Source organism: Pan troglodytes, chromosome 11 (genome assembly GCF_028858775.2).
Source record: "Pan troglodytes isolate AG18354 chromosome 11, NHGRI_mPanTro3-v2.0_pri, whole genome shotgun sequence".
Lineage (NCBI taxonomy): Eukaryota > Metazoa > Chordata > Mammalia > Primates > Hominidae > Pan > Pan troglodytes.
Genome location: NC_072409.2, coordinates 42,043,747 through 42,058,089, shown reverse-complemented (window position 1 = coordinate 42,058,089; position 14,343 = coordinate 42,043,747). Strand labels below are relative to the sequence as shown.

The 14,343-nt window shown below is 44.8% G+C and overlaps 1 protein-coding gene across 2 annotated transcripts in view; it reads left to right on the top strand.

Moving 5' to 3' along the window:
- The first annotated feature begins 2,630 nt into the window (after positions 1-2,630).
- HABP4 (hyaluronan binding protein 4) overlaps positions 2,631-14,343 on the top strand; it is a 40,515-nt gene continuing 28,802 nt past the window's right edge. The window contains exons 1-2 of one of the 2 annotated variants that reach the window (XM_003312189.5): positions 2,631-3,090; positions 10,821-10,983. In XM_003312189.5, the coding sequence (XP_003312237.2) occupies positions 2,742-3,090; positions 10,821-10,983 (512 nt within the window). In that variant the 5' untranslated portion in view covers positions 2,631-2,741. The remainder of the gene's footprint in view (positions 3,091-10,820; positions 10,984-14,343) is intronic. The other variant, XM_016961251.3, reaches the window with a different exon arrangement.

Sequence of the window (14,343 nt, the reverse complement as noted above, 5' to 3'; positions counted from 1 at the left end):
AAGAAGAAAACAGGGGAGCAGGCTAACTCCAGATGCCCAGTGGGAAGACGACAGGCCCTTCTCTCACATGATCATGATTCCTTGGTGTTGTGGTTTGGTGATGAGCAGTTTAAAGATACCAAAGATAACTTTAGCTTGAAGCAGTGCTTCTCAAAGTGTGGTCTCTGATGCATGTAGTGATTCTGGTTCATTGAGATAAATTTACTATTTTTACTCTGGTTCATTAAGATAAATTTACTATTTTTACAAAAAATTTACTATTTTTACTAAATTTTACACAAAATTTACTATTTTTACAATTTTAAAGTGTACAACTCAGTGACATTTACTAAATTTACAATTTTGTGCAACCATCTCCACTATCTCGTTCCAGAACATTTCATCACCCCACAGGAAACTCCCATGCCCATTAAGCAGTTACTTTCCAACACTCCCAACCCCCACACCTGGTGACCACCAATCTGCTTTCTGTCTCTATAGATTCTGGACATTTCATATAAATGGAATCATACAACGTGTGGCCCTTTTTGTCCGTCTTTCACTTAGCACAATGTTTTCAAGTTTCATCCCTGTTGTAACAAGTATCAATACTTCCTTTTTGACCAAATAATATTTTTTGTACCACATTTTATTTATCCATTCATCGGGTGACATGTATATTATTTGTTTCTGTCTTTTGGCTATTGTGAATAGTGCTGCTATGAATACTCATGTACAAGTTTTGGTTTGAACACTTGCTTTTAATTCTTTTGGGTAGAAAGCATAGGCATTAATCTTTGCTCACTCAAAAGGAGATGACCAAATATCTTAAATTCTTCAATCATTCAACAAATATTTACTGAAAACCTACTCTATAGCTGCTTAGAACGCCAAGCACTGGGAATACATACTGCAGTGAATAAGACAGGCATCATCCCTGTCCTCCTTGGGAATAACACAAAATTCAATAAGTGAGTAACACACAGACTTTACAGCATTTAGGATTAGGAATTCCTTTGCTATTAAAGGAAAGTAAAAGCTGGTCACAGAGCACCTGGCAAGATGCTCTAACTGGACGCTTTCGGATGAAACAAGCAAACACAACTAAGCGCAATCACATCTGTCACCTTACATCATAAGCCTCAAGTAGGGAGGTTCCCAAGTGGGTCCAGTCGGCAACTCAACCTCATCAAGGATCTAGCCTTTCTCTATCCTGCTCTGCCATCCTCATGGCCACGCTAAGGAACAGCCACCCGAGGCATCATGTCTTCTCATGGAACAAGGACCAGGGAACAGAAGTGGGGGAGATCCCTTCTCAATCCCTTGTTAGGTGCAAGAAAAGCTTTCCCAGAATACTTCTCAGATCTGTTCTGCCCGATTTGCCCCACAGCCTATTCCTAAGCCAATTACTGGCAAGGAATTGGAATCAGGTGCAATGAATAATGTATGATTAATCAAGTTTGAGGCTGGAAGGGGCCCACTTCCCCTGGGGAATATGATGCCTGAACAAAATACAGGCTCTGGAAAAATGTAAGAGGGAAAGAACGGCTGTAGGATAGGCAGCCAAGCGTGTCTCCACCGCTGCCTATGCAAAGATTTCCTGGAGGAAGTCCAGTCCAGCGTTCTCTAAGCTCCAGGCCTCAACTGAATATCTCAAAAGAAAACAAATATCCAAACCTCAACGTGTCCCAGACTGAATTCATGATTCTCGTTAAAGTAGTGTCTTCCAGTGGTAACTAATACTATCATTCAGATGCTGGAGCCAGGAAAATAAGAGTCACCATATCTTCTTCTGCCTCATCACCACCTCTAGCGCATCACCAAGTCTTTGAATCCATCTACTCTCTTCACCTCCACCGCCACCATCCTAATCCCAGTCACTATCAACTCTTCCCTGGAGCTTTGCAACAATCATGTTTGGCTTCCCAGCATCCATTTGTATTTCCCTCCAAACTATTAGTTCACAGTGCAGGTAGGGTGGCCTTTTCAAACCCAAATCTGCTCATGCTCAAAACTTGCTTCCCACTGCTCTTAGAATAGAGACCACTTTGAGCTTGAATAGGCTGTGCACATCCCACCTCAAGACTGCTGCACTTGCTGTTCCTCCTCCAACCCCTTGTCACCCCTCTCCCTCGGCTTAACTGTCACTTCCCAATTAGGTCAGATCCCTTTGCTGCAGCCCGTAGAGAGCTCTGCGCCTGTCCTTCAGGGCACTTTTTCTCCATCTACAGACTCAGATCTGTGACAACACGGAGCTAGTATTTCCTACAACATAATGCCTGGCACACGGTAAGTGCGCAATATGTAGCTGTTGCACGGCTAAATGTATACATAAGCTTCAAAGCAGAGTGGCCCATAGCAAATACGGTCGCAGTCCCGGGAGAAAGCACACACAGCCGAGACCCCACCGCCTCGTCCGCGCCGCCTGGACCAGCCAGTAGCTCCGCCCCTGGGCCCCGCCCCTCCCTGCTGAGCGAACGGGGCGGGGCCCAGAGGTCGCGTGACGTGACAGCAGCCGGTCGGTGATTGGGTCTCCAGGAGCGCCGTCTCGGAAAGGGGGCGTACCTGCGCGCGCTGATTGGCTGTCTGGCGCGGCGGGGCGGACGGCGGCGGCGCCGCGGGGGCGGGCGCCGGTAGGGGCCGGACAGGGTAGGGCCCGGAGGGCGGTGGCGGCGGAGCGGGCGGCATGGGTCCTGGCCGCCGGCTTCGCTGAGACGCGCTCGCGTGGGCTGCGCTCCCGGGCCCGCAGTGGTCGCGGCGGCATGAAGGGCGCTCTGGGGAGTCCCGTGGCTGCCGCCGGCGCCGCGATGCAGGAGAGTTTCGGCTGCGTGGTGGCCAACCGCTTCCATCAGCTGCTGGACGACGAGTCGGACCCGTTCGACATCCTGCGCGAGGCCGAGCGCCGGCGCCAGCAGCAGCTGCAGCGCAAGAGGCGCGACGAGGCGGCGGCGGCGGCCGGGGCCGGTCCCCGCGGCGGCAGGAGCCCAGCCGGGGCCTCGGGCCACAGAGCCGGCGCGGGCGGCCGGAGGGAGTCGCAGAAGGAGCGCAAGAGCCTCCCGGCGCCCGTCGCTCAGCGGCCCGATAGCCCCGGGGGCGGCCTGCAGGCGCCGGGTACGCGGGGACAGCGGGGGTAGCGGACCACGGCTCGGCCCGCTGTGAGACTGGGGTCCCGGGGGCCGGTTTCAGGAGGAGGGGCCCGGGAACAGCAGGGAGAGTTGAGGGTCCTGGTGGCCGCCGAAGGTAGGAGGAGAGGGGCAGGGGTCACACCCCTTCCAGCTCTCGCCAGCCTCGTGCGGGGCTCCGGGGGAAACGCTGGCTTGGGGTGGGGTAGGGCCCTCAAACCCTGGCACTGAGGCTCTACGGCAAGTTGGACGAAGTTGAGGGAGGTTGTCTGGGTGGCGTGTGGGGGCGAACGGCTGAGGTCGCTACCCCGGGGCTCCCACATCCAGACCTGGCGGGGACCTTCATCCTCCAGCCCAGCCTCTGCAAGATTGAGGTCGGAGCCACCCGAGAGCGCGGTGGGGAGGAGGAGGGCGCCCGGTCCCGGGGCTGGGGGCCTCTGTGATGCCGGAGGCCTGGGCGACCGCGGGGCGGCCTGTGACGTCGGGGCCCGGGCGGGGGTCCCCGGCGCGGTCCGGCCTGGCGCCTTCGCCCCTTCCCCGTCCGGTAGCTTCCAGCAGGCAGCCGGCATCGTATTTCAGTACTTCGTGTGGTGTTGATGGGATGTGCAACTTATAAATAGCTCAAGGCTGCTTTAAGAAAAGCGTTTTTAACCTTTCCAGCAAGAATATTCGGAGTTCCCCACTCCCTATTTAGCAAGAAAAACCGGTGCGCAGCGTGGTGTCCTGCTGCCTGTGGACGGGGAGGGTGCTTCAGAGTTCATTCTCTCACCTGAACTGCGTCAGTGGCAGAGCCAGCAACACTCCACCTGTGTTTCCTGTTTTCTTGAAATGAGGCAGCGGTCCCAAGGTTTGCAGAGTGTTACGATTAAGATGTGTAGGTTGACCATTCCTGCCGACGTTTGCCAGTGTGTTCAACTTGGCTTTATTGGTTTGTTCCTTGCTTGATAAAAATTGTGCATCGCAGCCCTGAGGAAACGTCTCAGGTTTAAGTATTAGGGCTTTGATGTGCAGCTGGGTAATGTTTACCTTTATTTGTGAAAAGTTAAATCCAGAGTCATCACTTGAGAATCAAGTCACTACAATAAAGATGTTGAAAATGATTTTTAAAAAAATGTTATTTACTATCTCACGACACTTTGGTAGGCCAGTAAATTTCTGAGCCTATCTAAACAGTGAGACTGGAGATACGTTGTGCATTTTATATCCTGTTTTTTATCTTTTTCTCTTAAACTTATTTACATCAATATAATAAAGGAATTGAGGAAGGCTAAGCTTTTCTTCACCCTTTATTTTTTAACAAATGAAAATGCCGGGTGTGGTGGCTGACGCCTGTAATCCCAGCACTTTGGGAGTCCGAGGCGGGCGGATCACGAGGTTAGGAGATCGAGACCATACTGGCTAACACGGTGAAATCCCGTCTCTACTACAAATACAAAAAATTAGTCGGGCATGGTGGCGGGCACCTGTAGTCCCAGCTACTCGGGAGGCTGAGGCAGGAGAATGGCGTGAACCCAGGAGGCGGAGCTTGCAGTGAGCCGAGATCGAGCCACTGTACTCCAGTCTGGGAGAAAGAGCGAGAGTCCGTCACAAAAAAAAAAAAAAAATTCTGTGCTTCAGAAAAACGTGAGACGAGTTAGTGCTGTTAATACATTGATTTTTAGCCTTTTTAAAATTGTCATGCATTTTTGTGTTAAGAATTTTAAGCAATTCCAAAATGTATGAGGTTAAGTGAAAATCCTCTTATTTTTCCTACTAACACTTTGCATTTATATACATAAATGCACAGAGCTATTTCTTTTCTTTCTAAACTTAAATGATATAAACTGGGTTGCAACCTGTTTCCTGCACTTGATGTTGTCATGTAGTACACTCATAACTTTTTTTTTCTGTCAGTTGTTAGGTCTAAGTGATCTGGCTTTTGAAATCAACTAAAGGTATTTAGTTGATTTTGTAGTTAGAACGGAAATTTTATCATTCAAGTTCTTTTTCAAGTATGTGTTATTTCAGGAGCAAACAGCTCATTAATTTCCATTTATGTAGTTACTGTACTAAATTTATCTATAATGGGTGTCAAAGAGCTATTCTCGCAAGGTTTTGTAACCCTAGTTGATAAGAAGCACTGTACTTTTCTAACATTCAAAATTTTTAATCTAGTTAGAATGTTGTAAGTGAATGCTTAGCGTAGACAAAAATAAAACATGTTTGACATATCATAGAAATGTTAATCCTGAAAGAATGTGGAAGTCACAAGCTTTTCCTATGGAAAAGGGTTTGTGTTTTTTTTTTTTTTCTTTGAGACAGAGTCTTTTTTTTTGAGACAGGCTGGAGTGCAGTGGCATGATCTCGGTTCACTGCAACCTCTACCTCCTGGGTTCAAGCGATTCTCCTGCCTCAGCCTCCTTAGTAGCTGGCATTACAGGCATCTGCCACCATGCCCAGCTAATTTTTTTTTTTTTTTTTTTTTTTTTGAGACGGAGTGCAGTGGCAGGATCTTGACTCACTGCAACCTCTGCCTCCCCGGTTCAAGCGATTCTCCTGCCTCAGCCTCCTGAGTAGCTGGGACTACAGGCATGCACCACCATGCCCAGCTAATTTTTGTATATTTTTTAGTAGAGGCATGGGTTCACTATGTTCATGTTGGCCAGGATGGTCTCGATCTCTTGACCTCATGATCTGCCTGCCTTGGCCTCCCAAAGTGCTGGGATTACAGGTGTGAGCTACTGTGCCCGGCCTAATTTTTTATATTTTTAATAGAGATGGGGTTTCACCATGTTGTCCAGGCTGGTCTTGAACTCCTGACCTCAGGTGATCCGCCCGCCTCAGCCTCCCAAAGTGCTGGGATTACAGGCGTGAGCCATGATGCCTGGCCAAAAATGTAGGTTTTTAATGTCTGACTATCTGTCTAGCAATATGTATATAAACCCTTGGGTGAGCCTTGCTCAATAAGTTCATTCTTAAAGTCATGAGAGGCCGTTTCAGTTTTGCTTTTCCTAGCCTTTCAGAATTATGTTCTTTGAAACAAAGGTCAATTTTATTTTGTGGAAAATCTTACTGTAAATTTTATTGTATTCTGTTTCTTTACCTGGGCTTGGTTTAGATGATGATGAATGCATGTGCCAGCCTTTTCTTGGCGAGGTTAGTGAAATGCAGTGCTTGCATTCTCCTCTTGGAGCTGCTGATCCAGCACAGAAAAACAAGCCCAATTCATGGCAGTGTTGATCTCTTAGTACTAAATTGTGGGGAAAAAATTGGATGCTGATTATCTTTGTTTTGGGAGAGTTGGGAAGGAGAACGAGATGTTTGCCCAAAACTGATAATTATTCTAATTATCTTTGTTTTGGGGGGTTTGGGAGGGAAAATGAAATGTTTGCTTGATATTGATAATTATTCTAATAAGTAGCCAATTGTATTTAACAGTTTTCAGTTTTATACTGTTGGAAAAGGCTTTAATATGGTGTACAGTAAATGTCCTATTTTAAGTTTGATGAATTCCAAATTTGATGCAATTAAAAAATAACTTGGAGGAAGCAGAAAGGTGGGATAAGCACCTATAAGTAATTCTGTAGTTGAGTGGAGATAATAAAAGATGTTTTTAAAACTATGGGTTGGAAATAGGAAATCTGAAACTATGTTAAAATAACTCTTTTTACGCTGGGGTAACAGTATGGAAAAGTATTGTTACTGTTGACAAATTTTCTGATGACTGTTATGTCATGATCTGTTATAATTTTCAACTTTTTAGGTAATTAACTTTCTTAGTGGCTTTTTCTACCTTACATTTTGAATGCCTTTTCCAGTTCTGAATTATTTTTATTTTTATTTTTTTTTGAGACGGAGTCTCGCTCTGTTGCCCAGGCTGAAGTGCAGTGGCACGATCTTGGCTCACTGCAAGCTCCACCTCCCGAGTTCAGCCATTCTCCTGCCTCAGCCTCCCCAGTAGCTGGGACTACAGACGCCCGCCACCACGCCCGGCTAATTTTTTGTATTTTTAGTAGAGACAGGGTTCACCGCGTCAGCCAGGATGGTCTCAATCTCCTGACCTTGTGATCTGCCCGCCTTGGACTCCCAAAGTGCTGGGATTACAGGCGTGAGCCACCACGCCTGGCCCCAGTTCTGAACTCTTAATAAAGCACGTGCCCCCAGATCTGATGTTGCACACTCCTAGGCAACTGGGCACAAGTGTCAGTCACAGTGGGGGCTGCGTGGTGGCTCACGCCTGTGATCCCAGCACTGGGAGGCTAGGCGGGAGGATCACTCGAGCTCTGGGGTTCAAGACCAGCCTGGGCAACAAAATGAGACCTGTCTCTACAAAAAAAAATTTTTTTTTAATTAGCTGGGTGTGATGGTGCAGTCTGTAGTCCTGGCTATTTGAGAGGCTGAGGTGGGAGGATCAGTTGAGCCCCAGAAGTCAAGGCTGCAGTAAACTATGATCACACCACTGCAGTCCAGCCTGGGTGACAGAGACCCTGTCAAAAAAAAAAGAAAACTGTCATTATCTTGATATGTCTGCAATCAAAGCATAATACTCTGCCGGGTGCAGTGGCTTATGTGTGTAATCCCAGCACTTTGGCAGGTCGAGGCAGGTGGGTCACCTGAGGTCAGGAGTTCAAGACCAGCCTGGCCAACATGGTGAAACCCTGTCTGTAGTAAAAATACAGAAAATTACCTGAGCGTGGTGGCACAGGCCTATGTAATCCCAGCTACCTGGGAGGCTGAGACTTGAGAATCGCTTGAACCTGGGTAACAGAGGTTGCAGTGAGCTGAGATTGTGCCACTGCACTCCAGCCTGGCAGTCTGGGTGACGGAGTGAGACTGTCTCAAAAAAAAAAAAAAAAAAAAAAAGGGGCCAGGCACAGTGACTCACACCTGTAATCCCAGTACTTTGGGAGGCTGAGGTGGGTGGATCACCTGAGGTCTGGAGTTCGAGACCAGCTTGGCCAACATGGTGAACCCCCATCTCTACTAAAACTACAAAAAAATGAGCTGGGTGTGGTGGCAGGCACCTGTAATCCCAGCTACTCAGGAGGCCAAGGCAGTAGAATCACTTGAACCAGGGAGTTGGAGGTAGCAGTGAGCCGAGATGGTGCCATGGCAGTCCAGCCTGGGTGATAGAGTGAGACTTGGTCTAAAAAAAAAAAAAAAAAAAAAGGGGCAGGCGTAGTGGCTCATGCCTGTAATCCCAGCATTTTGGGAGGCCGAGGCAGGTGGATCACTTGAGGTCAGGAGTTCGAGACCAGCCTGGCCAACATGGTGAAACCCCATCTCTACTAAAAATACAAAACTTAGCCCGGTATGGTGGCACATGTCTGTAATCCCAGCTACTTGGAAGGCCGAGGCAGGAGAAATGCTTTAACCTGGGAGGCGGAGGTTGCAGTGAGCCAAGATCACACCATTGTACTCCAGCCTGGGTGACAGAGCGAGACTGTGTCTCAATAAATAAATAATAAATGAAACATTATGCTCCACTTATGATAACATCTTTCCCATATCCTAAACATATCACAAGCCTCAGATTATGACCTCACTACAGGATATGAATTGAATTTAAATATTTCTAGGTTATGGGAAATTAAAATTATAGTAGGTTGAATTTAGATCTGTTGTGCAACTTTCACACTTGAAAAAAATAACAAGGAATAAATTATATAATTTTATGTTAGTGATGTCATAAACATCATTTTTGCTTTAAAATGAGACCGGTTAAGATTTACCTGTACCCAGATGATAAAGTTTTGGTAGAAAATATTAAATGGGAAAATAGAAAAGTGTGTATCTACATATATTCCTTAAGGTCTTATGTGTATCTAAGTGGGAGGGAAGTCTAATAGTTAAAAAATATATCCGTGGCCAAGCGCAGTGGCTCACGCCTGTAATCCCAGCACTTTGGGAGGCCAAGGTGAGCGGATCATGAGGTCAGGAGATCGAGACCATCCTGGGTAACACGGTGAAACCCCGTCTCTACTAAAAATACAAAAAGTTAGCTGGGCGTGGTGGCGGGCGCCTATAGTCCCAGCTACTGGGGAGGCTGAGGCAGGAGAATGGCGTGAACCCGGGAGGCGGTGCTTGCAGTGAGCCAAGATGGCGCCGCTGTACTCCAGCCTGGGCAACAGAGCAAGACTCCATCTCAAAAAAAAAAAAAAATAATAAATATATATATATCCATTAACTTGAATAAATGTCATAGCTATACAACTAATGTGGAGAGTAATTTGTACCAAGAAAAATTGAAGCCACTATAGTAAATATTGCACATAGTGAGAGGAGATCTTTTAAATGTATATAAAAAAAGATAGACTTTTTTTGAAGATTAAAGATGTGACAAAGTTCTCCACAATGTATTTACCAAGTATTAGATGGCTTCAAATATAGACTTTGCTTAAGATGTTTAAAGCATTAAAACTAAAGGGGAGTAAAGCAAGGTGACAGGACAGAGGAAAAGACCAGAGTCTCGGCCGGGCAGGGTGGCTCACGCCTGTAATCCTGGCACTTTGGGAGGCCGAGGAGACCAGCCTGACCAGGTTAGAGAAACGTCGTCTCTACTGAAAATACAACATTAGCCAGGCGTGGTGGCGCAGGCCTGTGATCCCAGCTAATCTCTACCCGGGAGGCGGAGGTTGCAGTGAGCCGAGATCGGGCCATTGGACTCCAGCCTGGGCAACAAGAGTGAAACTCAGTCTCAAAAAAAAAAAACAAGAACAAAACCAGAGTCTGTGGTCCCAGCACAGTGTCCAAGTGCTGGACTGAGTGGACAAAAAGAGATGCCCTCAAGTACTGGCTGACTCTTGGGCAAGTTGCCAAATAGCAGTGTTTGGTTCATATTCAGGAAGTTATAATTGCAAGTCTATATATCTCATAGAATAGCAGGAAAATCTGTTTTCAAAGTAAAAATATAAGCACTACAAACTTTAAAAACAAAAACCTTGGCCAGGCGCTGAGGCTCATGCCTGTAATCCCAGTGCTTCAGGAGGGTGAGGTGGGTGAATTGCTTGAAGCTGGGAGTTCGAGACCAGCCTGGCCAACATGGTGAAACCCTGTCTCTATTAAAAATACAAAAATTAGCTGGGCATGGTGGCACATGCCTGTAATTCCAGCATCTTGGGAGGCTGAGGCATGAGAATTGCTTGAGCCTGGGAGGCGGAGATTGCAGTGAGCCAAGATTAAACAGTGCACTGCACTTCGGGCTGGGTGACAGAGCAAGACTCTGTCTCAAAATAAGTAATTAAGTAAGTAAATAAATTTAAAAAATACAAAATAAAAACAAAAACCTTAGTAGCCAGTGATAAGCCATAGTTGCTATGTAATGTGCAGTTGGGATTCTAAAAGTACAGTCTGAAATATAGGGTATTCTTTCATTTTCTAGGTACGGCTTACACACTGTGTTTTTGTAAGACTGCTTTTGTGAACTGTAGCTTATTTAGTAAAATGTACCCATGGCTGTCACAGTTATTGGGAGGTGCCTGTAATTATAGGTGAGCTTAGTTGGTCATATACTTTCTAGGATATAGGGAAAGCATGATTTAATAGTAACATCCTATTAAAAAGTAGACTGTGGGCAGTTGTAGTATCAGCAGCTTTTTTCTTTGAAGTTTTCTAAACTTCCTGAATTCTCCTATGATGTTGATTTCTAGAAAAATGAAATTTACAAGTACCTGTAAAGTTTAATACTGTGCTGTTGCAGATGTTGTGTTCCAGCTCTCTGCTTTGATTTTCTGTTGGTAGGCCAGAAGCGGACTCCTAGAAGAGGGGAGCAGCAAGGATGGAATGACAGCCGTGGGCCGGAGGGGATGCTCGAAAGAGCTGAGCGGAGATCCTACAGGGAATACCGACCCTATGAGACAGAGAGGCAGGCGGACTTCACAGCTGAGAAGTTTCCAGATGAAAAGTATGTGCCGCAGTCCTCAGCAGGGCGGGTGGGGAACCAGAAAGGTTTTGAGAAAATGCTACTTTCTTTTTCTTTTTTTTTTTTTTTTTTTTTGAGACAGTTTCGCTCTTGTCGCCCAGGCTGGAGTGCAATGGTGCGATCTCGGCTCACTGCAACCTCCGCTCCCGGGTTCAAGCAATTCTCCTGCCTCAGCCTCCCAAGTAGCTGGGATTACAGGCATGTGCCACCACGCCCGGCTGATTTTGTATTTTTAGTAGAGACGGGGTTTCTCCATGTTGGTCAGGCTAGTCTTGAACTCCCAACCTCAGGTGATCCACCTGCCTTGGCCTGCCAAAGTGCTGGGATTACAGGAGTGAGCCACCATGCCTGGCCCAGAAAATACAACTTTCTACTGGCTACTGCTTTTTGTGGTACCAGTCCTAGGAATGTTTTACTAATTTATGTGCAATTCATGTTACCTTAGATGATGGGAAGGATCTTCCTTTTTCCTCATAGATGCCTTTACGTCTTGGTTCAGGAAATGATTGTACAATTAAAAATGAATTGCTTGTTGGTAACTGAAGAGCACTCTTAAAAAGAAATTACACAGGAGTGTGTTGAACTGGTTTTCTTTTGAAGTTCTAGATTAGAGATATAATTTTGGACTAGGGATATAATTATGGTTTTTGATTTCACATTACCAATTTAGACTGCTCAATGGATTGAAATAAATTCCTAGCTCCACGGTCAGGTCAGTAGGCTGCCATGATGAAATTTGAAGAAGAGTCTGTTATGATGTGTAATACCAATTTCTGGAGGGCATGGCTGCTCTCGGAAGTACTCTAACATGGACAGAAGTCGTGGGCTGGTGGAGTGTTGCGTCGCTGCTTAGTGATGTGGCAGCATGGTGGCCACCGCACTCCACCTCAACACGGGGAGGGGTTGTGTCTTATGCTTGGCACTTGCTGCTTAAAGTCTTTGTTTAATCATTAAACCTGTTTATGTTAAACAGAAACAAGTAGTGAATCACATTTCAAGGAAAATAAAGTTAAACAAGCTAAGGAAGACTAGAATAGTGAACAGTTATATGTCAAGGGAGCCATTTTTCCAAACTCTTTCTGCTTCTTGACTGCTAATTCCATTCCATTTAGGATTCTGGCTACAAGTTTTAACCAAAAAATGTGGCTTTGTAAAACTATACTATAGAGCCTATTAAAAACAAAACAAAACAAAAGTCCAGCAGAGAGTAACTTAGCCTGGGTGGGCTAAGCAGGTGATGACTCGTGCAGAACTGTTCACCTGGAAGTTACACATTCAAGACATTGAGATAGTCTATCTGCAACCATGTTGGAGGGAGAAACTTACAGAAAGCCTTAATTTTGCACCTTTTTTGGTGATTACTTCAAATCTGCTGTGTAGTAAGCACAGTCTCCTTGTTTCTGCAAAGCTTCTTGGAGCAGAGCTACTTATTTTTGGAAGCATTTGGGTATTTATTTTCCCCTCACTTTAGGGATTCTGTGGAAATGAGGAAATTATAGTTCACTTGCACAAACCCATGTTTCCCCCCTTTTTTAGTAGCAAGACTGTGTAGTCTTTAAAAAGGATAAAATAGATCTTTATATGTGACATGAAAAAATAGCTATTAAGTGAAATAATACATATATGGAAGAGTAAGGTGGGATATGGAATTATGGAGGGGTTTTTTAATTTAAATAAGGTCAGAATTACAGAAAAGTTTTAAGAATTATACAAAGAATTTCCATCTGCCCTTCGAGACCCCCCCACACACTAACTGTTTACCACATTTGCTTTATCATCCATCCCCCACCACACCACACAGCCTTTCTTTGTTATTCGAGAATAAGGTGTAGGAATGTCCCCTTACTCCTAAATACTTTAAATGCATTTCCTAAAAACATGATACAATTTTCAAAGTCATTAAAATGAATACAATACTGTTACCTAATTCTCTAAATTACGGAGTCTACAGACTTTACTCAGATTTCACCAATTGTCCCAGTGATGTCTTTTCACAAAAGAGAAAACATTTCTGGTTCAGGATCCACTCCAGGCAAATGCATTGTATTTAGTCATCTTTAATTAGGAACAGCTCCTTAGCCTTCCTTTGTCCTTATGAATTTGACATGTTGAAGAGTATGAGCCAGTTATTTTATAACATGTCCCAGATTTTGAGTTTTTCTGATGTTTCCTCGTGGAACGAGGTTACGCACTTTTGGCAGGAATGCCACAGAAGTAATGTGTTCTCAGCGCATCACAGTACAAATATGTAGGGGATTTTCACTTTCAGGGAAATCTGAATCTTGATATCAGAAAACATTTTCTTAGTTTCTTAAAAAATACCCTCAATAAATAATACTCTTAACTAATAATAAAAACACTCTTAATAAATAAAACATAGAAAGTTTTATTTGTGACAAACTCACAAGCAAAAGGAAGGAAAATAACATTTGAGCCAAGCATCCTGCTTTATAGACTTGTGATTCACTGTCTTACAACAGTCCTAGCAAGTAGACATGATGCCTGTTTCACAAGTGGGAAGCCTGGAGCCCATGAAAGTATGAATGAGGAGTTCAGTGTGGATACCAAGTTTCAGTTTGAAAACATAAAAAGTTCTGGAGAAGAATGGCGATGATAGTTGCACAACAGTGTGAATGTACTTAATGCCACAGAACTGAACACTGAAAAATGATTAAAATGGTAAATGTTATGGTATGTATATTTTACCACAATTTGCTTAAAGCTTGTTAATAATGGGGGGAGGGTAAACATCTGAGGGATTTTTTTTTTTCAGAACAGGAATTGATTTTAAATGACCAGTAAACTACAGAAAGGAAGAGCCAAAATTCATCTAGACAGAGGCAGACTAATCTCCTAATAGTCTATGTTCTAAGAGTTCAGTTACGTTTATTTGGAGCCTAAGGAAAAATTCCTACTGCATTAAAAACAGTAGTTTACTCCCAGAATATGTGCACCACATAATATAGCAGATCTCGGGGGCGGAGACATGCCCGTTAATCCCAGCGCCGTTTATGACATTGCTTCCATGGGAAAACACGTTCTCTGCCTGGGTAGAATAGAAATCCATGGCAGCTGGCTGTGACAAGACTACTACACACATTGCTGAAACTCTGGGTCTGTTTCCTCATTGAAAAATGGAGAGGGCTGAATTTAGATAATCTTTCGAGATTATGAAGATTCTATAATTCTGTCCAATAAGCATGTATAGGTATTAAAGAAACTCAAGGTGACACCCTTTTTCACTATCAGATGAGCAAAGATCAAATTTTATCATATTCAAGCTTGGGGAAAGTGCTATAAGAAATGCTCTTGGCGGCACAGTGGCTCATGCCTGTAATCCCA